General features: G+C 42.5%; 1 protein-coding gene across 3 annotated transcripts; it reads left to right on the top strand.

Annotated features, from left to right (window-relative positions):
* The first annotated feature begins 11,916 nt into the window (after positions 1-11,916).
* myh7ba (myosin, heavy chain 7B, cardiac muscle, beta a) lies at positions 11,917-26,310 on the top strand. 3 transcript variants are annotated; one of them, XM_041978814.1, is made up of 44 exons: positions 11,917-11,991; positions 12,238-12,384; positions 12,773-12,876; positions 12,969-13,112; positions 13,245-13,401; positions 13,484-13,511; positions 13,742-13,838; positions 14,429-14,452; positions 14,538-14,630; positions 14,727-14,790; positions 14,879-14,977; positions 15,275-15,378; positions 15,573-15,711; positions 15,789-15,907; positions 16,020-16,169; positions 16,373-16,543; positions 16,630-16,809; positions 16,902-17,034; positions 17,125-17,201; positions 17,470-17,557; positions 17,638-17,755; positions 17,846-17,969; positions 18,485-18,621; positions 21,012-21,267; positions 21,362-21,604; positions 21,689-21,865; positions 21,951-22,096; positions 22,185-22,275; positions 22,351-22,740; positions 22,816-22,942; positions 23,020-23,138; positions 23,218-23,414; positions 23,488-23,671; positions 23,758-23,923; positions 24,011-24,135; positions 24,217-24,332; positions 24,430-24,622; positions 24,699-24,902; positions 25,054-25,179; positions 25,273-25,443; positions 25,513-25,617; positions 25,704-25,799; positions 25,880-26,014; positions 26,223-26,310. In XM_041978814.1, the coding sequence occupies exons 2-44, from the start codon at positions 12,288-12,290 to the stop codon at positions 26,232-26,234; spliced, it is 5,826 nt and encodes a 1,941-aa protein (XP_041834748.1). In that variant the 5' UTR covers positions 11,917-11,991; positions 12,238-12,287; the 3' UTR covers positions 26,235-26,310. The 3 variants fall into 3 exon arrangements, with proteins under 3 accessions (XP_041834748.1, XP_041834755.1, XP_041834764.1); XM_041978821.1 differs by lacking the exons at positions 11,917-11,991; positions 12,238-12,384; positions 12,773-12,876; positions 12,969-13,112; positions 13,742-13,838 and having other exon boundaries at positions 13,342-13,401; XM_041978830.1 differs by lacking the exons at positions 11,917-11,991; positions 12,238-12,384; positions 12,773-12,876; ... (2 more) ...; positions 13,742-13,838; positions 14,429-14,452.
* Positions 26,311-26,348: the final 38 nt, after the last annotated feature.

Raw genomic sequence — 26,348 nt, 5'->3', positions numbered from 1 at the left:
TTTTTTCTGCATGAGACTATCTCAAGGCTGTAGCAGAGGCAAGTGTGAGTATGTAGTGGGTGGGAGTAAGCAAGGCACCTTGCAACAGCTGGTCTGAATTATCCGAGGGGTCGGGGGTAGGCGGCTAGGGGGGTGCAGAGGGGAGGCGTAGAGACTCCTGGCGCCAGGATCGGGCCAGCAGGTCAGAGAGGATGACGATTACCAAAATACTAGCAGGCAGCCATGGACTAGCAAAACGGGGGTGTTCCTGGCTCACAGCTACAGGATGGGCAGGCGAATGGATGACCATGGAGGGAGGGTGTGTGTGTGTGAGAGAGAGAGAGAGGGACGCTCCTACTTCCACTTCCTATGAGATAGCCCCTTCCTGTCATTGAGAAAACACACTGAAATATCATGTTAATAACTATTTGGTGAAGTAAACTTCATTGGACATGGAAGACAACCGGAGAAGTGCAGCAAAGTTTATATGAGCCCAGAAACAACTTTCCAGTTTACCTCTGTAAATCTAAAAGCTTGTTTTGCTAAACATTTTTGTTTTCCTGCTTTGGAATACCAATAACCAGCTGCTTGCAAGGTGCAGTTCGTTCATAAGGTTCCTTTTTGTGTTTCCTCCTAGGCTGAACTGAACATATGTGAAAATATTTAAAACCCATGATGTTGCTGTCAGACATTGGAAAATAGCTCTACCTGTTGGTGACAATGCAACCCTGCACCCATAATGTCTGGAAGGATGGGACAGAGCGGGGATCACCAACTCTGGACCTCTTGGGCCACTGTCCTGCAGGTTTTAAATGTTTCCCTGTTGCAACACGACTGATTCAAATGAAATGATTATCCGAAGGCTTTAATTTAAGTCAGGTCTGCAGCAGGGAATCGTCCAAAACGAGTCATCCAAAATGAAAAGTGTTTTATTGCACTTAAGACAGATTTTTCTTTGCAGGATCATGTAATTGAGTGGATAGAAAATCTGAACAAGAAGAAGTTCATAATGCTAAATATTCTATTCAGTGACTAACATTAAGAGCTGGTATTTTTGATAAACTGAATTCAGGTCTATTTTACTTAATGATTTCTGAGATTTTAGAAGATGAAGAGATGATGGCAGATTTGCTTCACATCAATACTGCCCACACCACGGTGCAAACTACTTTTATAAACAGATATGTTCTTTAATGCTTCAAGCAACCCACTGCTTATATTAATCAACTTAATTAACCTTCAAGGAAAATGTGACCAACAGATAATCATTATAATGTATAACCTATTTATTTAATCGTGATAAACCACTGTTACACAGCACAGCAATTTTAAAATTATTATGGTTCTTTTTTTTTTTTTTCTTGTTTTTGCAGGGATCTGTATCAAACTTTTTTTAAAGCCTGTACAACATGTGAAGGTCAGATAAACACTTCATTCAATGTGTGATATTATGCCTTTGATTAGATTTGAATCAATGATGTAGGTCAAGTCGCATCTCTTAAAACTAGATCTCACCTTCCTCTTCACCCTCCTCACCTCCTCTTTCTGAACTATCTGCAGCTTTGATTCTGTGCCCTTTAAATGAAATTTATAAATAGATTAAATCTGATAAATCAGGCATTGACGGCACAGCATTATGATTACTTTCATTTCCCTTCAAAAAGGTTTTGGTTAGGGGTTAGAGAACTGAACTTAACAGAACCACATCAGTTCTTTAATACAGCGCCAGGATCACTACTATTTCATGTTGCTTTTTAAAACAGCAAATTCAGTTCATGTAACATGGGAAGGTTTTTCTATTTGTCCATACTTTATTCCTAATCCAAGATATATAATTGTGTCTTTACAATCAAATCAAATTTTACTTATAAAGCACTTTTCATGCAGAAGCAGCACGGTGTTTACTTACACAATAAAAACAATGTTTGCATATTCGAAATAATAGAAAATAACTATTTAAACACACCTGGTCCTACATTCTTCCTTTGACTCATACACACATGCCTCCATCTCTTAACTGAATATGAACATAAAAATAAACATCTGGCTTGACGTTAAGGTGAGGAAATGATATCTCACACTTGCAGCCATCCATGAGACCGCCACCTCAGGAATGGCCCAGATCTGAGCAGGCCGTGGTCCCCCAGCCACCCAGACAAGGACGTCCCCACAGTAACAACCCTGCAGACCGAGCGGGAGGACTCCTGGGATGGAGAACACCCATGAGGAAAACACTGGAGTAAAAAAAATCTTTAAGATTAAGTAAAGGTAAAAAATAATAACAGAAAAAAGCGATGAGTATGAATAGTATATAATATAATACAATAAGGTGACTAATGAGCAATTTACTGACATTTTACCATTAGTTAACTAATAATCCAGGTTTATTTGTAAAAAACTGAGAAACAAATGAGAATCTAACCCACATTCCCTACTAAATGTGGTTTTTAATTAAGTACTAATTAATAATCAGTTACGTCCTCATTTATTCCACTTTTAATCCCTGGTAACTAGTAAAATCTAGTGAAAGTTGAGACTTGTGGTTAATGCTCTGTGGCAGCAGAGGGTAGCATTGCTCACACTGCAAACAGCTTGCACCGAAGGATAAACTGCCATGCAGCAGACCTAAGGACCTGTGGCCCTCCCTCTGGGGAAAAATGCAGCTTGTCTTGGCAGATTGGGATTTTCTTGCCGCTCTAACTTGGCAGCAGCCGTGGATAAGTCGACTGCTCCTGAGACTCCTGCCTCTGATGTTCACACTATTCTGGCACTGCCAATTAGGACATGACAACAGACCACTGGCACACTGCTGTATTGTGCGCTAAACGCAGTGTGTGAGAAGTGGAGGACTGAGACACATACACGGTGCCAGCTGTCCAAGTGTCTGGTTCGCTGCCAGAGAGTAGAGCTCTAAGAAGCCGATCCTTCTGTTGCGTCTCTGAATGTGAAGCAGGAGCACGGAGCTTTCCCTCAGGACTCTCTTCACCTGCTCCTGCTCCAACTTCGTACTGCGCCCCAGCCACACATATCTGTTAAATGTTGGCAGGATCTCTTGGAGGCCTGTGGAGTAGGTTTAACTGAGGTTAATTAGGGATAAAACACCCACATAAAAAAGTAAAAATGAATCTTCCATATTATTAGAAAAGCAGACCATGAACTTGCACAGTGGACTGTTGTTTCTGTGAAAGAAGAAGTGAGGATGATGCAGGGAACAGATCTTGGCTGGACTTAAACTCACAGTGTTCTCATGTTTATGTGCTGTTGATACTTCTTTGTTTCAGCCTAAAAACACGAGTGTGGAAATATGTGTCAAAGATAAGTTTTTATTGAATCCACAGTTAAGACTGTCACGTCCCAGCCACGGGACGTCTGGTACCAACAGGTTAATGAATAGCACAGTTTAATAGAGAAGCAGTAATTATACAGAAAAAACTCAGTCTGCTATTTTGCATATTTAGTGGATTTCCAGAAGAAACAAGAAAGTTATTGAAGTCATTGAGAGGAAATAATGGATTAGGGCTCAGCTGCAGGCTGAATAGTCATCTTGGTCTGGTCAGAAACTCAGGATATCCTTCTATAAAACCTAAATCTGTGAACTGATCTGTTGTTTGAACCTGTATTCAACCGATAACAAATTACTTTCACCGTGTTCACTGACCAACTTTATTGCATTTGGAAAATATAAACAAATTTAAAGTTTGAGACCAGCAAACAGAAATGTTAAGTCATCTTTAGTTGTAATGAGTGATTTCCCACGCAACGCCTGCCACCTGGTCTGTTTAGAGATGATTGCATTATAATATGTAAGTAGGTAAAAAGGCATCAGCAAAATCTTAATTCTTATTTAAAATGGGGTGATCTTTTAGAATGAAATAAAAAGATATTTTGCGTGTTTGCATGGGTTCCCTCTAAGTTCTACCATCCATAGGTCAACTGCTCACTCGAAATTCTCCCAAGGAGTGAGTGTGAGCAAGAGTGGGTTGTTTGTCTCTCCGTGTTGGACTTGTGATGTACTGGCGACCTGTCCAGGTGTACCTGCCTCTCACCTGCTAATTGCTGGGACAGGATTGGATCCTTACGACTGAATTGGACAAAGTGGTACTGAAAATAAATTAATATTTTTTAAAAATTTAATTTATTTAGATCCAATACTTACAGGTCCAATATATATTTCTAACATTTCTTAATCAGTAAACAGCTGTATTTTTCTTCTAAACAGACCCAGTGGACCCGCCTTGTTTACAGTGGGTCTGATCCCAGTTTGCTCCCAGTAACGTCATCACAGCAAAGTCAGTTTAAAGAAAGTGTGTTCAGTGAATGTCTTGATCTTCGTCTGAACTCATTTAGTGGAGACAATCTGATGGATTAACATTATTTAGAACAAAGGTAGCAACAAGCTAACGTTTATGCTGCAGTGGTGCTAAGCTAGTAGCTAACATAGATGCTAATATAGATGCTAGCATTAGCTTTTATATTACAGCGACTAACCTCTCCAGGTGTGTTTCAAGGCAGAAGAAGGGGGGTGTGGTGGATCCAGACTCCTGGAATTTTATACCACAGATGTTCCAGTTTGCTGCTTTTTTAAATTTGCCCCTTTAATTAAGTTTTTAAAACCAAAAGTTATATTGCTGCTGCCACTGTTTTGATTGAGTTTCAAGTCACTGGAAATGCGACTTAAGTGCGACTCCAGTCCGAGTCCCAGAAATGATTCCCCAACTCTACCAGCAACACACCCAGAAAGAAAAATGAGATGAGTTTAATGTAATGCCCTCCCTTTTAATGACACTAGTTATTTGTTTGGGAACTAAAGATTCTCATTTCCACTTCTTAATGAAGCAGCAGTGAAAATGGTTTCAAAGGTACTCCTAAGCCAATTTCTTGTGAGGTCTGAAAGATAGTTTCCAGGCGAGTCCAAAGCTAAATTAGTTGTGGAAGAAATCTGTTGCACGGATTAAGATTCTTCTGACTCCTTCAGATCCATTTTTTATGCACTGCAGATGCTAAAAGATCAAAATTCTTTATCTAATTGATGAGTTGATGAGTTTTTGTCAGTTTGGTACAAGGTGGAGAGTCATTAGCCATCCTGCCTGGGAGAAACTAAAGGTGTGATTATGTTCACTGTATTGGTCAGTGCACAAGGGAATTGTGACATTAACAAAGCACCAAAACCAGTTACACCAGTGCTTCAGGTGCACTGGAATCACTGTTGTATTTTGTGGCTACTAGCTAATAGAACTGCGACATAGCAGGAATAGCTCTACACAGGAGCCGACTGTCATACCAGGCCACCGCACACATACACACAAATCTGGTCCTAAACCATTCAGGTCTTTGTAAACTAGTTGCAGGATTTTGAAGTCGGTTCTGTGACAGAAAGGAAGCCAGTGTAAGAATCTGAGGACTGGAGTTCTAACCAGATAAACCCACTGATTCAGTCAAAACGTTCCCTCAGCTGCATTTCACCTGATATTAAAATGTTCACCATAGACACAGTTTAGAGCTGTGTTTGAGTTGGTAATATCATCCACTCATGGATGGATGGATGGATGGGTGGGTGGGTGGATGGATGGATAGATGAGTGGATGGATGGATGTTTGGATGGGTGGGTGGATGGATGGATAGATGAGTGGATGGATGGATGGATGGATGGATGGATGGATGGATGGATCATCACTTTACATAAAAGATCATGTCTGAACTACAACAGCAGATATTGCTCATCTAGCATCCTCTAAATTTCAAGCTTGAAATCTGTCAGAATCTTCATAAAAAGGAGTATAAAGTGGTTTTTGGTGGATTCAGTTCACAACTGTAACAAGGCATCGATGTGCCAAAAATAATTGTCTCTCGCTTTAATTTAACTTTAATTTGGAATTTTTAAAATAGTCCTTTAAAAAATGCCTCCATGTAAAAGAAAAGGATGTCCGTGATCTACATAACAGTGCAGGGCATTAGCCCCCCTCCATGGGATAATGCCAGACAGGCATGAGAAGAAGATTTGGCTGTTACACGTTCCGACGAGACGTGGCAATGTAGTTTAGAACACAAACATAGCACAACTGTAATGTAATGTCTTCTATAAAAGACATGGCTTTATTCAATTTAAGACTGTGCATCGACCGCATTATTCACCTGTCAAACTGGCCAAAATTGACCTTGTGCCCGTCATTTTCTAAAAATGATGTATTTTTTAAAAATGCCCTTTGAGATAAATATTCATTTAATTTAATTTAATTTAATTTAATTTAATAAAGCCAAATATAGATTTTTAATATGAAATAAGTAACAGCTTTGTTATTTATGCCTTAACGCGAAAGAAAAATAAAGTGCTTTCACTTCTTTGCATCGACACATTAATTTTGACAGCCCTGATTAACCCTTAAAGTCTATATGTATCATATTAGATAAATACAGATTCTGAGACCTTTTGCTTCATTTTATGGGTAAAACCTTGCTCAAAACCCTGTTAAACACAATCTGATACATGTATTCTGCCCCCGGTGGAGACCTTTTGCACTACAATAATTTTAATACATTCACATGATGATAAAAAGTAAATATACAAACTATTTTTTGTTAATTTCTTTATACATATATATATATATATATATATATATGTGTATATTAAAGTGACAAATAAAGACTTCAGATTGAAAGAAAAAAAATCAAAGACACACAAGAGGATGTTATTGGAGGAAGTGAGTAAAAGAAAGAGAGAAAGGGACAGAGCAAAAGATAAAACAAGAGTCAAAATAAGGCTAACTTTTACTGGCTGGAGAGATCTCAGAGAAAAGACGGGACGAAGACGATGCCGGATAAGCGTCGTTAGGGGAGATCTCAGAGAAAAGACGGGACGAAGACGATGCCGGATAAGCGTCGTTAGGGGAGATCTCAGAGAAGAGACGGGACGAAGACGATGCTGGAGGAGACAACATCAATTGTCTTGTTTTTTTCTTTTATCACTGCAACCTGGACTCATCTTCACTGTTTTAACATGTTGCAGTGGTCCATGTGTCCTCCTTTACCTTCAACCACTGTCAAATTGAAAGAAGGAACGAAATCAGGCTTTTGAAATCAAAGCATGTATAATTCATTAAGTAACTCAACTTATGTCACTGAAGATTAAGATAGAGGAGATAGAGTTATATAAACTCATCAAAAGATGAAAATAAATAGGGTCATTTTGTCCAGCAAACTTGTGTCTCCATTTTTTCCTTTTTTAATTTATTTACAGAAACATTTGTTGTATTGTGTATGTATTAAGATATTCTGATAACATTATTTAAATATTCTGTTTTATTTGTATAATTTCTGATCAATAACAGCCCTATAACCTATATATAACATATAATGAAAACATTTTAATTTTTTCCTTTACTTTACTCCAAAGAAGTACAAGTATGTTATTAAGATAATTATATTTAATGACATATCAGTTTAGAAAAAATAATGAATAATTTGAAATTTCTGGTGAAAAATAAGTTCAGTTTTAACAATATTTTGCCTCATGTCATTTACATAATTTTATTTAATTTAATATTTTATTTTTATCTATTTTATTTTATTTTTTAATTTTATATACTTTACATATAAAATATCAAATACACAATTATCTTTATAAAATATGCAATTATTTAATAAATTTATGGATATTTCCTATTTTAATTTTTTTAATTGATCAATTTTGTATATTTTTAATTTTTAATAATTAACTTAAATTTTGCAAACATAAACATTTCATTTTTATTTTATATTTTCATTTATATAAACTTTTTTACTTATTTAAGTTTTACTTTTAACATATTTACTTATTTACACATTCATGTAAACTTCCAGATCACAGTGGATCCATGAAACCAGCAAACATTCAGTTCCAGGTATCTGGAAGAGAAAAATTCTGTATTTCACATCATGATCAGAGTAACTTTTAAAGATCTAGAAGTTATTTTACATCTACATACGTGTACATTTCTACATGTGTGTAGTAATCCTGACCACCGGAACTGACTCCGCTCATCATACACACTGAAGTCGCATCTGTTAAGTTTAAAAGATAGACAAGATGGAATAAATTTTTCTTCATTATTTTATTTTTTCCTGGACTGTTCTCCAAGGGGTACGTGTACCCCGTTTGAGAACCAGTGCTCCAGATGGTCTGGTATTCGGCAGCAATGCAGGCAGTTGCTGCAGGCGACAGGGGGAATATTTCCAGGCGGCGATGATGGTGTTTGTGTGTGTGCGTGCGCGCACGTCGATGTAAGTGAACGTGTGTTTAGAGGAAACATACAAGAGCTTGGAGACTGTATCAACTGTGAGCAGTTATGTGGCTCCCTGAAAGGCTTCTCATTGTGGCAGCAGGTCTGTTTAAACAGAAATTAGAGGTCAGAGGCCAAACACTGCCACCTGCATCCCTGGACGTCTCTAATAGACCCTCAAACGAGCTTACAGTAAATCAGGTGAAACTATGTCGCCCCTGACAGTGAGATACTTCATGCTACTGACTGAAGGTCTTTCCAAGCTAGACGAATTTTCCTTCCAAGTCTATTCAAAGTTAAATCTGAGCCCATGGTGGGAAATAAAGATTTTAATGGAGCTTGTCTGCAAGAAGCTAAAAACATGGAGGAGTGTCTTTGTATGGCAGCTTTACTAAGACTAAGAGTGTGGTTGTTAAATGAACCACGTGGGGACAAACATAAACATAAATTATTATAGAAATGTATTAAGATAAAGTATAAAGTTTCTTTAGTTTCAGCAACAAATTAAACTGATATTTTCATCTGATATGAAAAGGTGAATAATCTCTTTTGCTTTTGCTAACCACTTACACATCAAACAAGTTCATCTCTAGTACCAGAGGGAGTCGTCCAGCTTATGACTGATATGCTGAAGTGTCTGCACAGTCTTGTTAACCCTTTCCTTGAGCTTAATTGGGCAGGAGGGGCCTCAGCGGGGGTGTCACTGGGATGTTGGAGTGCGTCAGATTGTCTGCGGGCCTGTGTTTGGATAAGGCAGTGTGTCCATTGTTTCTGATGCCCCAGCTGGGCCGAGGTATGCATCCACGCTCCTGAAATAGAAGGACAGCTGAGAGCTGCCATGCATACTGAGGTCAGGGCTGGGCAGGCAGGCCAGAGTCCACTGACCCAGACCACAACTTAGCACAATGAGAGATGGGTTATTGTCTGGAGCCAGAGCCTAAAAGCAGAGGCATCAAACCTCTAAAGCGATCGCTAAAAGACTGATTAACTCTGCTGCGTGTTATTGTTGCCTGTGTATGGTTGGTTGAGTGGGTGTGGAGGAGTAATTGGGGCTTTAGAGCGCGTTTGTGCCACGCGCCTGCCCGTCTCCACTATGATGAACTGATGGCTAAGACCTGAGCCCACACAGTTGTTGCAAGGTATGGAAGGCAGGCACGAGGTGATTACAGAAATATCCACCAGCGATGAATGCTTTGATCCAAAATGAATCACTGCTTCACCACCCAAGTTTAGGCTGCAGCACAAAAAGAAGAACTTTATTCACACCGAAGAGCGAAGAAAAGAGCGTTTGTTCACAGAGAAGGCAGAAGCAGAACAACAGCACAAAGATAAAAGGCACAAAGTGCACAAACAAAAACACTGAAAACAGCTTTTATGGCAGATTTATGGCAATAAAAAGTATTAAACATGATGGTGACCATGCTGTGTGAAATATATGTGCTCATCTTCATCTTTCTAAATGTTAATTTGTGTCAATTAACTCAAAGTAAGTTACTAAAAACAGTTAAAAGAACAGAAAATATGTACAGATCACAAGATTCTCTGATTCACTTGAGCTTTCCAGAGGACCTAGCCTCTGAAAGTTATTTGTCCGTTTTCATGAGGTTACATTTGGCTACTTATTTTTGGCATTGTTGCCTCTGGAGCTCAGTCCCAAACCAGACACACACAAAGGTGTGACTGAGTTGTGTGATTAACCAGTGCTGAGAACGACTGCAGTCAGAATTCCCTATCGCTCTCCATCCCTGCCTAAGTCTGCAGGCATCCAGCGCATGATGATCTAAAACAACTGTGACCGACCCCTCAGATCAAATCTTCATGCCCTATCTTGTACATCACCAAACTGTCACATAAACCAATCAATTATTCATTCATTTGTCTTTGCTGAGGCCTGCAGCTCAGTGTCGGTTTAGAGTCCTATTATTATGTTTAATTAAAGAAAACTGAAAGCTGCACAGACATGAAAACATGAGCAGCAGCAGTCCTGGCTGCACCGGGCTCTAAATGATTTTGAGGAACACTGGGGACGTAAGGAGAGCTGCTGCTCCGAGCAGTCAGCTGTTGCAGTGGGCTGCAGTATAACAGTGCAGAGATGTGCTGAGGGACGGACGGCGCTGGCTTTGCATGCACTCCTCTGTGTGTTTGCGCCAGTGTGTTTTTACCAGTCGGAGTTTGCGATCTTATTTAAAGCTGTGCAGCAGCCCTGGGGACTTTGGGATTCATCTCCTCCTCATGCGTTATCAGCATGCCAGCTTTTCGAATGCTGCACCAAGTGACATAGTACATAAACCAGCCTCTGGCTTTCTGAAGAGACCGTTGTCCCAGAATAGCTCAGGCCTGCACTATCTAACTGATGCCCAAGAAAGTTTCAGCCATCACGGCAACACCTCTCTGCCTGCCACGGCAACAGATAACGGTGTCAACAAAGATGGCTGCCCCTCAAGTTAAGACATCCATCCAGAAGTTTGGTTTCATTTTGTGTGTGTGTGTGTGTGTGTGTGTGTGTGTGTGTGTGTGTGTGTGTGTGTGTGTGTGTGTGTGTGTGTGTTTACAAGCAGCTCTATCACAGAATCCAACACAACCAACAGTTGATAATCATTCCCCCTGTCAGGAATGCTGGACTCTGGCTTTGTCTATTCCGAGAAACTGTGGTCCTCTGTCCCTCCCCCCCGTCACCCTGCTTTCATACCATGCACCAGCCTCTCTCCTTGCTCTGAAGGTCAGATCTGGCGTGTGAGAGGCACAGTACTTGTGACACAGTTACTGGAAACACAAAGTTTAAGCAACATTTGGTGACAATATAACACGCCGAGCAGTCAGAGGACACTTACATTTATCTCTTAGGCCGCCTGCTGAAGCCAACAAGTTTCTGTCTACAGCCTCCTAGAAACATAGAAACAAATATTTATTAAAACTCGTTTAAAAAAACATCACCAACATGTTTCATGTCTTTTAGAGAAGCTTTGAGTGGATTTAAATTAATATGGAACGCTGCATTGTGAAGCTGGAGCCATGCTCCATGTTTCACGCTATTAATAAAATACTGTGTATTTATAGTAGCATGTTTAATGCCACACAGCTCCCTAAATAATCTCTTCTAAGGTTGCATCCTCCGTGGCCTCGCACAATAGCAAACATCCCTGGCAGCACTTGACACATAAAGGCTGCTGGGCTGTTACTTAAGGGGCAACATGAGTTCGCAGCATCAAAGTCACCCATGATGAGCTCATGTTTGTTCAGGAGGGCCAGGACAGATTGGAATAACACAACCCAGTTTTAAATGTGAACCTAAACCGCTGGTTAATGCTTTAATTTCAAATAATCTGCTGTTATAGTTTGGTTTTTCTTTGTTGATTCCAAGTTTCATGGCTTGGAGAGGGCACACATTTCTGTCTAAAAGGAATGATGCATTGTCCTTCAAAATCCACAGTGAAAAAAAAAAATCCCCCTACTGGGATGCTCCTAATGCAGCTCTCTCCCACTCCCCAGCAGTGTGTACAGTGCATAAAATAACTGGGATACAAAAATAGACGACTTGAGTTTAGCGCTATGACAAAAACGTAGCTTTCCTTTTGTGTCAATTGAGACAGGCGCTCAGCACCAATGGGCTTCGGAGGAGGTGGCATATGCTAATGAGGGACAAATGTCCACTGACCGTGACCTTGAGGAACACAGTATAAAGCAAGCCACATCTCAGTGAGGTGGCATTTCGTTGTGGTCGTCCTGAGGTCAGTGGACAGCGTTTTGCCTTTGTTTGGTAGGTTTTGCGCGCGAGCTATTGCCCTTTTAAAGAGTCTTACACAACCTGAATTTCTTTCTCTGCCGTAAAAGTAACCTGATTCCACTTTATGACAACGATTAACGCCTTAAAGTGAGTTTGATGATTGCCCGACTGCGCTCTTTGCGCACAAGCTGGCCTGTCGTCTCATCTTGTTCCATCCAGGGGCGGTTCGTAAAAACGAACTTTTGGCCTTAACGTAAACGTTTGTTTTCTTACCAAAAGGATTTCCACATCTCGCCCGTCTCTGAGGTGGCTTCAGAGGACTTTCCATCATGTCGCACTTTGACGTGAGGGAGTTTGGAGTGGCTGCACCGTTTTTACGCAAATCTGATCTGGAGCTGCTGGCGGCGCACACAGTCCCTTTTGACGGTAGGCCTAATAAGGACATTTGGGTAGAGTATGTGAAAGATTTTTAGTTCTATATGAGAAATGAATTTAGTTTTCGATGTTTTATGAAATTTGCATTAATTGTTAAATGATGTAAAATCCACCAGTAAAGCCTCTGGTCAAAAACACTAAAGATAACCTTGAAAAATAGTCAAATTTCTATAAATAATATAATTTTGTAGGTGGTAAACAGTATTTCAGTCTTATATCTTGTTTTTTAAAGTAAAATATACTTTGCAGCAGTTTAATTTTGCTTTATAATGTACACAGTTATTTTGTTATAAGGAATAATTTCACTGGAATAAGAATTTCAGGACTTCTAAATCAAGTTTTGCATTGAAGAGTTTTCATTTCTTTGCTGTGTTTTCAGGTAAGAAGCGAGCTTGGATCCCTGATGAAAAAGATGCATATATTCAGATTGAGATCAAGGAGCGCAGCAGTGACAAAGTCATTGTTGAGACCAAAGATGGGAAGGTAAATGTTTACTCCTCTCCAGATTACTTCTCATTAACCCATCAGCCTATGACTGATTATTTCCTCCTGTCTATCTGCAACCATCATTATAGACCCTGACAGTGAAAGACTCAGACATCCAGCAGATGAATCCTCCAAAGTATGACATGATTGAAGACATGGCCATGCTGACACACCTCAATGAGGCGTCTGTGCTTTATAATCTGCGCAGACGCTACTCTGCCTGGATGATCTATGTGAGTATTTTCCTTGTTTCCTTCATAGGCAAAGTTAAATTACAGAGATCAGCTGTGAGCTGTAGCCATGCAGGATGGTTTTAGGTCACGTATCTTGGGATGATCTCATGTGAAGTTCTCCTGTCTCCTCAGACCTACTCTGGGCTGTTCTGTGTGACAGTGAACCCATACAAGTGGCTACCTGTGTACACAGCTCCTGTGGTTTCAGCCTACAAAGGCAAGCGGCGCTCTGAGGTGCCGCCACACATCTACTCCATTGCAGACAACGCCTACAATGAAATGCTGCGCAGTGAGTGGATGCAAACTTTTAAAAATAACGCATGCAGGCACATTTATGGAAAATAAACATATGCTTATCTTGCTTTCACCAGATCGGGAGAACCAGTCCATGCTCATCACGTAAGTCCATCTGCTTGAAATGAGTGTTTTAGAAAAGAAAGAAAGAGCTTGAACACGTCAGAGCTGCAACATGCAGGCTCTTCACTTTATGGTCTTCAGATTATTCCGCCTGATTTTTGAGGGGTTTAATTCAGATTTTTTGCACTTTTTTCCCTCTCTTTTGAGACATGCAGTCTTGTGACCAGTTTTCATTGTACGTGTTGTACTTTGTTGTTTTTACACTCCTATAGCGGAGAATCCGGTGCTGGCAAAACTGTCAACACGAAACGAGTCATTCAGTATTTTGCCATTGTGGCAGCTCTGGGGGAAACACCGGCCAAAAAAGGAGTAAGGCTGATGTGGCAACCCGTATTATTGTCTCCCACCTCCTGTTTTTTTAAAAGCTTTTATTTATTTATTTATTTATTTTTTTTACATATATATTTTGATTTTCTTTTCTCTTTTTTTGAAATCCCAGGAATCCTTCAATGTATTCTCTCTTTTCTTTTTTTTTTTTTGTTGCCATGCCCATGCATTTTCCTCCCTGTCAAAACGGTGAATGTGACACCTAATCACATTCATGTTTGAGTCTTTACCTTCATGTTTTTATGTTGCAGCCATTTCCTGCCACTCCTCTTGGTTTTTAATATCTTTTTACTCCTCGTCTCGTGTGCCTTTTTTATGGCTTAAACTTTTCATTTCCCATCACTTTCCCTTTGTTTTGATTTGAGCGTTTTTCTTTTTAATTTTTTTTCCTGTGTTGCTTGATGCTCATTTTTCTCCGCTGTGTTATTTTATAAATCAGGGTGGCCATCAGTTTTCACCACAGCTTTAACACCCACTTTCTAATTTTCCGGTTGGTCTGGTTGTGAAATAATTCTTTAGTTGTGTTTTTCCTGACAAGACCCTCACCTGTTTCTTACTTTAATCCTTTACAGCAAGGTCCTACCACTAAAACAGGGGTGAGTTTCAGCACATAAAAATTACATAATAAAATCAATATAATGTGACTTGGCTTATTTAAACTGGACTTTATTTTTCTTTCAGGGAACGCTGGAGGATCAGATCATCGAGGCAAATCCGGCCATGGAGGCGTTTGGTAATGCCAAAACACTGAGGAATGACAACTCGTCCCGATTTGTGAGTAATAACTTGTATTTTGAACCTGAAGTTTGGACAAAGAGGTTTCATATTCTTGATTTTCTTTATTGCTGTGCTTCTTGTTTCTTCCTGCAGGGTAAGTTCATCAGGATCCATTTTGGACGTACTGGAAAACTGGCTTCGGCTGATATAGACATATGTAAGAAAATGTCCAAACACCAAACTGTACACCTCTCACCATGTTCCATGACCACTGTGAGCTCCTGATACGTGTCTCTGTCCTTTAGATCTCCTGGAAAAATCCAGAGTGATTTTCCAGCAGCCCGGTGAGAGGAGCTACCACATCTACTATCAGATCATGTCGCAGAAGAAACCAGAACTGCTAGGTGGGTGACAGTGGTTGATGCTTATTGAGGTGGTGAATACCACGGCTGAACCCTGACCCTGTAAACCAGGGCTACTCAGTTCGGTCCTACGAGGGCCGCAATCCAGCAGGTTTTCCATGTATCCCTGCACCAACACACCTGAGTCAAATTAATGAGTCATTGTGTAGAACCTGATTGGCTGTTAGAGCCACCTAATTTGACTCAGGTGTGTTGGTGCAGGGATACATGGAAAACCTGCTGGATTGCGGCCCTCGTAGGACCGAACTGAGTAGCCCTGCTGTAAACTGTTCGTTTCAGACATGCTGCTGGTGTCCTCCAACCCGTACGACTACCACTTCTGCTCCCAGGGCGTGACCACTGTGGAGAGCATGGATGATGGACAGGAACTGTTGGCCACTGATGTAGGACTTTTAGATTTTCCCACATTTTTAAATTTATTTTTTAACTTTATTCAACTCTTCATTTGACTCATCTGTAGATGTGCTAGAAGCCTGGGGAGCAGTTGGGAGGGGTTATATAATAATTTTAATAAATAATAATAAAGATATGGCGTTTTAAGTGGATTTTGAGATGCCCTTGCTTGGCCTCCCTACAGCGTGCCATGGACATCCTGGGCTTCCTCCCTGATGAGAAATACGGCTGCTATAAGATAGTTGGAGGCATCATGCATTTTGGCAACATGAAGTTCAAACAGAAGCAGCGCGAGGAGCAGGCGGAGGCCGACGGCACAGAAAGTGAGCAGCTACTCTAAATGTAGGCGACGAACAGAAACGGCAGGTTGAAACTGACTCTGTAGGATCTGTTATTCCAGGTGTGGACAAGGCCTCGTATCTGATGGGAGTCAGTTCAGCCGACCTCATCAAGGGCCTGCTTCACCCAAGGGTGAAGGTGGGGAACGAGTATGTGGTCAAAGGACAGAATGTGGAACAGGTGAGGCGTAATTTTTCTGTTTCTCTATGATTTACTCTTTTTATGCAAAATAGACTTTGGAAACGATTGACAACTGTTTTGCTTCTCTGTATATTTTGAACGGGTACTAAAGGTTACCTATGCTGTGGGAGCGCTGGCCAAAGCCACATATGACCGCATGTTCAAGTGGCTGGTGGGCCGGATAAACCGCACGCTGTACACCTCTCTGCCTCGCCAGTACTTCATAGGAGTCCTGGACATTGCTGGGTTTGAGATATTCGAAGTAAGTGCATTGTTATTAAAATTCTTCCCTAAACAAATAAAAATACAGTTAGAAGTTGTCTTTTTTCAAACAGTTTGCGTGCATATTAGTTTAATATGGCGTGTGTTTAGTACGCTTTCCTGCTGTGATGAGCCAGCAGGATGTGTGAAACATCGCACGGTTTCACGCTGTTCATTTGAACACCTGTCCCTCCTCCATCGCAGCTCAACAGCTTCGAGCAGCTGTGCATCAACTTCACAAATGAGAAGCTGCAACAGTTTTTCAATCACCACATGTTCATCCTGGAACAGGAGGAGTACAAGAGAGAAGGCATCGAGTGGACCTTCATTGACTTTGGGCTGGACCTTCAAGCCTGTATTGATCTCATTGAAAAGGTGACCTTGCTGCTGCATTCAGCATAAAATAGATCATTTCTGAGATTTTTAATTGACTTGTGAGGTCCTTGTCACTCTTCCTGCAGCCACTGGGCATAATGTCCATCCTTGAAGAGGAATGCATGTTCCCGAAGGCAACAGACAACAGCTTCAAAGCTAAGATGTATGATAACCACCTCGGCAAGTCATCTAATTTCCAAAAACCACGACCAGACAAGAAGCGCAAATATGAGGCCCATTTTGAGGTGGTGCAATATGCTGGAGTGGTGAGCTTTGCCGTCTTACAATACTAAATATGACTTTGAGCTTGTCGCATATTTAGTCATTAGGATCCAAATGCTGTTTGTTTTTTTTAAAGGTACCATATAATATCTCTGGCTGGTTAGACAAAAACAAGGACCCGCTGAATGAGACAGTGGTAGCATGTTTCCAAAAGTCCTCCAACAAACTTCTGGCTTCTCTGTACGAAAATTACATTGCATCAGACTCAGGTACATTGATCAGGATTTTTAAAGGACAATACAGGATTCATTAAAGAAAAATGATGTTGGTTACACAAAACCCTCCTCTAACTCTCACAGCATCCGACACCAAGATGGGTGGCAAGGAAAAGAGGAAGAAGGCAGCTTCTTTCCAGACTGTGTCTCAGCTTCACAAGGTGAGGCTGATACTAGTTATGCTCACGGATAAAATGGCAGATTATAACCGTCGGGCACTGGATGGTTGGGACGGAGGCAGTTAAGACTTGCAGTGATGTTTAGGGCAATGATCACATGAACATCACTTTAAGTCTGTGCTGGCTCCTCTCTCCTTTACGTCAAGGATTTCACATGTAAGACACACAAAATCCTCCACTTTAATCCAGTAAAGAAGCCATTTTCTTTATTTTATTATCTTTCATTTGCAGTGTTTCTTTTTTCCTGCAGGAAAATCTGAATAAGCTGATGACCAACCTCCGCAGTACACAGCCCCACTTTGTTCGCTGCATCATCCCTAATGAGACCAAGACTCCAGGTAACACTAAACAAATTCATCACATCACAAAGAAGTTAACCACAAGAACTGGACTTATGTCTGAAACCCTCTCTGCACAGGGATCATGGACCCGTTTCTGGTGCTGCACCAGCTGCGCTGTAACGGTGTGCTGGAAGGCATCAGGATCTGCAGGAAGGGCTTCCCCAACCGAATCCTTTATGGCGAGTTCAGACAGCGGTGAGACAAGCACACAGTTCACGCTCGGATCACTTCTGGAATATCATGACTTTAACATTAACACTTTCTGTTTTTCATTTATTCATTTAGCTACCGCATCCTGAACCCACATGCCATCCCTGATGATAAGTTTATGGACAGCAGGAAAGCTGCAGAGCAGCTGCTGGCCTCCCTGGATGTCGACTGCAACCAGTTTAGATTTGGACACACAAAGGTGAGAGAAGACGTGATGAGATACGATAAGATGCTTCATTCATCCTGGTGTTACAGCAGCAAAAAACAGGGTAAAGTTTGAGTAAAGTAGAATAAAATTCAATTATAATAATAGAAAACAATATTACCCTAAAAATTTACTGTAAAACATTTTCAAAATGAAATTCACAATTATAGAATAAGATGTAATAAATTTTGCTGCACAAGTAATAGATTAAGTCGAATGTAAAAGACAAATGTAGTCAACGGACAAGTGTGTTTATATTTTATATTTTATACATTTCCTCCATATTAGTATTTTTTGTGTATTAATTAAAAACATGTCAGATGCATTTTTACAGATGTTTCTTTTTGACTTTTGAAATGTTTTTTATTCTCATGGTAAATTTTGAGCAAAGCTGCAAAATGATCAGATAATCTGCAAACATGTTGAAATGTTTGATTTAAAAAAAAAAAAAAAACTGTCACTAGCTTCAGTTTTTATTTCCTATTTTCCCTCCGCTTGGCTTCATGCAGGTATTCTTCAAGGTGGGCCTGCTGGGTCACCTGGAGGAGCTGAGGGATGAGCGTCTGGCCAAAGTCCTGACGCTGCTGCAGGCGGCCGCTCGTGGTAAAATAATGAGGTTGGAGCTGCAGAAGATGACGGAAAGGAGGTAATAACAGCATAAAACCAAAGTGTGTTTTAACTTTTGTTCACAGACCTGCTTTTACCTCGCGGCTAGAAGAGTATCAAGTAATTTCCTGGGCATTGGAAAGTCCTTGAGCTGGACCTCCAACAGCAGTTGCTCCTCCAAGCAGGTTTAATAACAACACGTCTTCCAGCCTGCGATACACTACACCTTCGCGTTCACTCCCTTGCTCAAGTATGACTGGCATGCAAGGGCAATGTTATCGGCGTGTGTGAGGCGTGTGCTTGTCCTTGTATGGCTACCAGTCGTTTGTGTGGCCCCGCTCCGTCCCTCTTGAACACAAACGCGCACACACCACATTCGCAGGTCTCTGGCCATTCTCTCCCTCCACTCTTTCCAACCGAAACAATGCAGCCGTGTCCTCAGAGCCAGGTGGCGACATTTGTCAAGTGGCAGCTGCTTGGGTCCTCCCTAAAAATACAACCCTGGCCTCCTCCTCCTCCTCGCCTGGATGCCCGATGGCCCCTGGCCCCTTTTGTCCACGGCGCCTGCACTTCTAAGCGAGCGCATTGATGGGATATGTGGCGGGTGACGGAGGATTAAAGGCAGAAGTCTGACAGAGGGCTTTAGTTCTTAAATAAACACAACCACTCACCTTTGAGGGGCACCCGGCATGGAGTCACGTCAAACATGCACTCACCCCCCTCCCCCCAGCATACATGTACGATCTCAAACCTTCTAATTGCAGACAGGAAGTCCTTGACCAATCTGCTCCGAGTCCCTATTTACGGCTGTGAGACGCCGTCCTGCTGAGCTTAAATCAATCTGGCAACCCTGTTCGGCCGCAGCCGCGAAACATCAAAAGCAGCGTTGGTGTATGATTTCATGTGTGTATGATTAGATATGATAGTGGGGGGCTGGTTGCAGGATAAGTGCCAAAAATCAAGCACTAAGGAGAGGTCAGGAAATAAATGGGAAAGTCCCGGATAAATCTTCATGACCTACTTTTTCTCCAAGTTCTGAACTTAATCAGGATGCTTGTTAGAGTATCTGCGTAGGAAGGTTTGGTAATGTTTGTATATGTAACAGACTGCAGAAGCATCTATTTCTCCCTTCCTTGTAGTTAATTCGCCATCTCCAGGAGCAGGTTTTTTAACGGGGGGGGCCAGGGACGTGCACAAACCAGGAAAAGGGTGGCACATGTAAACAAGACCTTTTAAAACAAGTGTCTAGATCTCAGAAAGTTAATGAACTAATTATTATAACTAAAGTTCAAGTTTATAAAAATATATTTACAGCAAGCGCAGTTGTCCAAATGGCTTTACTATAAAAAATATAAAGATTAAATAGTAAAACAATAAAAAAGGAAATAACATAATAACACCTGGAGAAAAAGTTAAGTTAAAACAAGTGTCCAGCTCAACTGTGTTTAAAAGCCAGTGCAGAGAAGCAGGTTTTAATGCAGCGGTAACAAAATCAAAGGTCAGTAATGGGCCAAATATGATCTATAATTAAAAATTATGTGTTGGTTTCCAACCACTTTACAAAAAATAGTTGTGCTTTTATTCTCTTAAAATGAGCCATTTATATCTACTTGCTGTGCCACATTCTTATTACGGTGTCTCTGAATGGACAAACAGCTGTGAAGTGATTTGCTCAGCTTTGTTTGATAGGAGCTATGGCACCGTTCGGGATGTGTAACGCTTTAAAGGCACCATAGAAGAAGACAGTATACATGAAGTTACCTGTGGTGCAGTCATCGCTGCACCTGAGGTCCCTGGATCTCCTCACACATGAAAACATCTTTATGTCTGGAAGAATTCTGGCCACTGACAGCCACCGTACATTCACAGCTGTGCTATAACTATCTTGATCACTAGGTGTCTGTAATTACCACGTTGTGTAGCTTTAAACTAGGACGTAGAACCAGACTGTCTAAGCAGCTCTGACATGAAGAGGCAGACTGGACCTGAGCCTGGAAGGTGGAGCCTCCAGGAGGAGCTGGGTAGAAGACTCAGAGCTCTGACTGGAGAGTGCTGTTGTATCAGATCTAATCAATATGATGGAGCAATTCAAGGCTTTAAAAACACGTCATCAAGTCTTAATTGACAGGAAGCCAGTTAAGAGCAGCAAGCACAGGGGTGATGCTTTCATGTTGTCTCCTCCATCAGAGCTCATCGAAATTTATAAAAGCCAATGATATTTTTCTTTTATCAACAGTTGTTTACTTAGATCCCACATTGCAGGATTTTAATCCCTGCTGCACAAACACATAAATAACAAGAAAAACTTTGAGCCAAATGATTTATCGGTGTTTCTTCAGCATGATTGGCAGTTTAACTTTAACTTTTATTGAGAGTCACTCCATCAAAATGTGCCAAACTCTTATGTTCAGGCCATGCTGTCCATTTCAGAGAGGCTCTGATGATCATCCAGTGGAATATCCGTGCTTTCAACGCTGTCAAGCATTGGCCTTGGATGAAGCTCTTCTTTAAAATAAAGCCTCTTCTGAAGAGCGCAGCGAGTGAGAAAGAGCTGATCTCTCTGAAAGAGGAGGTGGCCAAGCTGAAGGAGGCTCTTGACAAATCAGAGGTCAGGCGGAAAGAGCTGGAGGAGAAGCAGGTCAGCCTGATCCAAGAGAAGAACGACCTCTCTCTGCAGCTGCAAGCAGTAGGTGTTATTCCTGTTGTGCAACGCTCACACATTCATCTTTTACAGAGACTGTAGTGGAAGTCACTGAAGGAATGATCGTTTTCTCCTGAAGGAGCAGGACAATCTTGCTGATGCCGAGGACCGCTGCGACCTGCTCATCAAAACTAAGATCCAGCTGGAGACCAAAGTCAAGGAACTCATGGAGAGGCTGGAGGACGAGGAGGAGATGAGCGCTAATGTGCTCGCTAAGAAGCGAAAGCTGGAAGATGAGTGCGTTGAGCTGAAGAAAGACATAGATGACCTGGAGATCACCCTGTCTAAAGTAGAAAAGGAGAAGCATGCCACTGAGAACAAGGTGAGCAAACCGCAGAAGCAGAGCGGCCGTTTATCTCCACAGAAAGACCTGCATGTGTCTTCCTTCCATCCCTCTTGCTTGCAGGTGAAAAACCTGATAGAAGAAATGGCTGTTCTGGATGAAACCATAATGAGGCTGACCAAGGAGAAGAAAGCTCTTCAGGAGGCTCACCAGCAGACTTTGGATGACCTTCAAGCAGAGGAAGATAAAGTCAACACTCTGACTAAAGCCAAGGTCAAGTTAGAGCAACAAGTAGATGATGTGAGTTTCAGACGAAGGGGGGGTAAATTTGTTTATGGAAATCACCCGACTGGTGACATCTTTCAATCTTTCTGTGATGAAACAGCTAGAGGGCTCCTTGGAACAAGAGAAAAAGCTGCGTATGGACCTGGAAAGGGTTAAGCGTAAGCTGGAGGGAGATCTGAAACTCTCCATGGAGTCTCACATGGACCTGGAGAATGACAAGCAGCAACTCGAAGAGAATCAGAAAAAGTGAGTCGTCACAAATTCCCAGAATAAAAACTTTACTGGCTGTTATGAGGGAGAAACATAAGAATGATCACAAAGTATTTCCTACCAGGAAAGACTTTGAAATGAACGAGATGAGAACAAGGATGGAAGATGAGCAAGCTCTGGTCAACCAGCTTCAGAAGAAGATTAAAGAACTGCAGGTAAAAGAAAAAGTTTTGTAACGTCTAAATCCTAGTTAAGAATAATTTTCATAAAACAGCTCTTTGTTCCTCCAGGCTCGTACAGAGGAGCTGGAAGAAGAGCTGGAGGCTGACAGGGCCTGCAGGGTGAAGGTGGAGAAGCAGCGTGGCGATGTGGCTCGTGAGCTGGAGGAACTGAGCGAGCGCCTGGAGGAGGCAGGTGGGGCCACGTCTGCTCAGATTGAGATCAACAAGAAGAGAGAGGTGGATTTTCTGAAGCTGAGGCGAGATCTGGAGGAGACCATGATGCACCACGAGGCCACCACCGCGGCTCTACGGAAGAAGCACGCCGACAGCATTGCAGAGCTGAGTGAGCAGATGGATAGCCTGCAGAGAATCAAACAGAAGCTGGAGAAGGAGAGGAGCGAGGCCAAGTTGGAGGCCGACGACCTAGCCTCCACTGTGGAACAGCTCTCCAAAGCCAAAGTAGATGGATAGGCCAAAATTATTTGGAGAATTCGAAGTATTATCAGTATGGGATATGATATGTCTTTCTTGCAGGCTAATTCAGAGAAGATGTGCCGTCTCTATGAAGACCAAATGAATGAGGCGAAAGCGAAGGCGGAGGAGCTCCAGAGGCAGCTAAATGAAAACAACACACAAAGGGCTCGTGCACAGGCCGAGAGCGGTAAGACACTTTGACTTTATTAAAATAGTTTGCACAGAAGTGAAAGTAACACATGCACCTGCCTGGATGTCATGCAGCTGAACTGGGCAGGAAGCTCGAGGAGCGGGAAGCCACCGTGTCCCAGCTCCAGCGCGCCAAGAACGCATTCAGCCAGAACGTGGAGGAGCTCAAGAAGCAGCTGGAGGAGGAGAATAAGGTTGGCTTCCATTCAGAGTAGCTAGCTACAAACAGAGATGATCACTCTTCTCCTTTACAGTCATGTTTGATTTCTTTAGGCCAAGACTGCCCTGGCTCACGCGCTGCAGTCGTCTCGACACGACTGCGACCTTCTGAGAGAGCAGTACGACGAAGAGCAGGAGGCCAAGGCTGAGCTGCAGAGAGCTCTGTCCAAGGCCAACGCTGAGGTGGCCCAGTGGAGGACCAAGTATGAAACTGATGCCATCCAGAGGACGGAGGAGCTGGAGGAAGCCAAGTGAGTCACAGGAATTTTTAACCTTACAAATCAGAAATAGCAGACAAATTTTTCTTTCAACCTTCGTTTTTAGAAAGAAGTTGGTGGCCCGTCTCCAGGAGGCTGAAGAGACGGTGGAAGCTGCCAATGCCAAGTGCTCCTCCCTGGAGAAGACTAAACATCGACTCCAGACGGAGATTGAGGACCTGGTCATCGATGTGGAGCGTGCAAATGCTGCTGCTGCTGCTCTGGACAAAAAGCAGCGCAACTTTGACAAGGTGCCGACATCAAGACGAGACTGCAGAAGATCGTCTTTGCCTCCTTTCACATACGAAGTCACAGAGACTTTCATTGCTCCCTTCAGGTGTTGGCCGAGGGGAGGCAGAAGTATGAAGAGTGTCAGACAGAGCTGGAGACTTCTCAGAAAGAGTGTCGTGGCCTGAGCACAGAGCTCTTCAAACTGAAGAACTCCTATGAAGAGACCCTGGAACATCTGGAGACCATTAAGAGGGAAAACAAAAACCTCCAAGGTCCAGCACTGGAAGATGCATTAAAGGGAACATTTGCTTCTACTGGACACAATCAGAAATAAACTATTAATCTGTTTACACCTGCAGAGGAGATTGTTGACCTCTCTGATCAAATCAGTCAGGGAGCAAAAACCATCCATGAGCTGGAGAGGATGAAGAAGGGCCTGGAGGTTGAAAAAAGTGAGATTCAAGCTGCACTGGAGGAAGCCGAGGTACAAGCATTGCTCTGTTTGCTCCATGTCTCCCTTTTGTGAAGAATATCTTTAGAAATGCTCTTTCTCTGTTCCGCTCAGGGCACTCTGGAACATGAAGAGAGCAAAACTCTGCGAATCCAGCTGGAGCTTAGTCAGATCAAAGCTGATGTTGACAGGAAGCTGGCAGAGAAGGAGGAGGAAATCGACAACCTGCGGTAAGTTTTTCAAAAAATCTGTTGCATCCACAATATCCCTTCTAATTCTGTCAAAAGTATTATTCAGAACTTTATTACATTCTTTCTTTATTTTTAGCCGGAACCACCAACGAGCATTGGAGTCATTGCAGGCCACCTTGGATGCTGAGGCAAAGTCGCACAACGAAGCAGTGCGTCTGAGGAAGAAGATGGAGGGGGACCTGAATGAGATGGAGGTGCAGCTGAACCGTGCCAACAGGCAGGCTTCAGAGTCTCAGAAACTCCTGAGAAACCTCCAGGTCCAGATCAAGGTGAGCTCAGATGTGAGCTTTTCTTGATATGCATGTGCACAACGATCTCAAACCTGATCCTGACCTGCAACCGCAGGATGTTCACCTGGAGCTGGATGAGACTCTTCACCGTAATGAGGAGCTGAAGGAGCAGATGGTGGTGACAGAGCGCAGAAACAACCTTCTCAATGCAGAGGTGGAGGAGCACAGGGCCCTTCTGGAGCAGAACGACCGTGCACGCAAGCTGGCTGAGCACGAGCTGCTGGAAGCTACTGAGAGAGTCAATCTGTTGCACTCTCAGGTGGAAAGATGAATTAAAACCACAAAAAGCATGCAGTGTGCAGCTACTTTTTGTGCTTGGTATCTCAAATTCTACAATAGTTGTTTTAAAATGAAAGAAATCAAAAGAAAAACAGTTGCATCGGAGCTCTAAATAGACTCTGTTGCTCCAGAACACTGGACTGATCAACCAGAAGAAGAAGCTTGAGGGTGATCTGTCCATGCTGTCAAATGAGGTGGATGATGCTGTGCAGGAGTGTCGCAATGCTGAGGAGAAGGCCAAAAAGGCCATCACTGATGTAAGAAGAAAGAAAATGTTACAGGACATTTTATTTACAGACACAAAAGGCATCAATACGGGGCCTGACAGAGACCCGGGTCTTCATTTGTAGGCAGCCATGATGGCAGAGGAGCTGAAGAAAGAGCTGGACACCAGTGCACATCTGGAGAGGATGAAGAAGAACATGGAGCAGACGGTGAAGGACCTGCAGATGCGCCTGGATGAGGCTGAGCAGATCGCTCTCAAGGGCGGCAAGAAGCAAGTCCAGAAGCTGGAGGCCAGAGTAAGAGCCGAGACTAATTAGTCACCTTTCCACCTGCTGCACGGTGTAACGTTTGCATCTCTCTATCAGGTTAAAGAACTGGAAAAGGAGCTGGAATCTGAGCAAAGTAAGAGCCAGGAGTACCAGAAGGGAGTTCGCAAGTATGAGAGAAGAATCAAGGAGCTCTCCTACCAGGTAAACCGCTGCTGTGTTTGCTCACAGAGCATGCCGAGGTGAATCTTACCAAAGCAGAGAAAGAACTCCCTGTGCTGTCTCTGCAGGCCGAGGAGGACAAGAAGAACCTGGTCCGCCTGCAAGACCTCATTAACAAGCTGCAGGCTAAAGTAAAGAGTTACAAGAGGCAGGCTGAAGAAGCGGTGAGCCACTTGACTGAAGACTTTGGTGCATCCAGAAAGTTGTTCTGCTTACTGCACATTTAAGTTTTATTTTCCTGCAGGAGGATCAGGCAAACAGCAACCTGGTCAAGTTCAGGAAACTCCAACATGACCTGGACGATGCCGAGGAAAGGGCTGATGTGGCCGAATCCCAGGTCAACAAGCTGCGGGTTCGAACCCGGGACCAAGGTGGCAAGGTCAGTAAACAGCCACAGAACGGATCGGTTTGACCTTTGAAGGAATTTCTTAAAATTAGCCAGCAGCCTCACAGCAAGAACTAATATTAGAAAAGGCTGGATGTAATCCTGCGTTGAAGATGAACTCGCATAGCCCTCCCACGTGGTGTCTCGTGGTTGTGAGTGTGTATGTTGTTGCTAATAAACATCCCTGTCTTGTGCATTTCAGCTTGCTGAGTGATGCGAGGAGGAACGCCACGGCCAAACCTGTCACCGCCCGCCAGCTGCAACAGCTGTGCATGACTGACACATACAAATAAAGACTGTAATCCTTAAATATGGCTTTTTTTGCATG

This window comes from Melanotaenia boesemani, chromosome 3 (genome assembly GCF_017639745.1).
Source record: "Melanotaenia boesemani isolate fMelBoe1 chromosome 3, fMelBoe1.pri, whole genome shotgun sequence".
NCBI lineage: Eukaryota > Metazoa > Chordata > Actinopteri > Atheriniformes > Melanotaeniidae > Melanotaenia > Melanotaenia boesemani.
Note: the sequence above shows the minus strand (reverse complement) of the source record. Positions and strands in the feature narration are given on the sequence as shown.

Bases quoted from the DNA above. Each gene is read 5' to 3' on its own strand.
- myh7ba (XM_041978814.1), top strand. From the start codon at position 12,288: ATGTCGCACTTTGACGTGAGGGAGTTTGGAGTGGCTGCACCGTTTTTA. The intron at 13,402-13,483 runs GTGAGTGGATGC...TGCTTTCACCAG, and splicing joins CTACAATGAAATGCTGCGCA to ATCGGGAGAACCAGTCCATG. The intron at 14,631-14,726 runs GTGAGTAATAAC...TTCTTCCTGCAG, and splicing joins ATGACAACTCGTCCCGATTT to GGTAAGTTCATCAGGATCCA.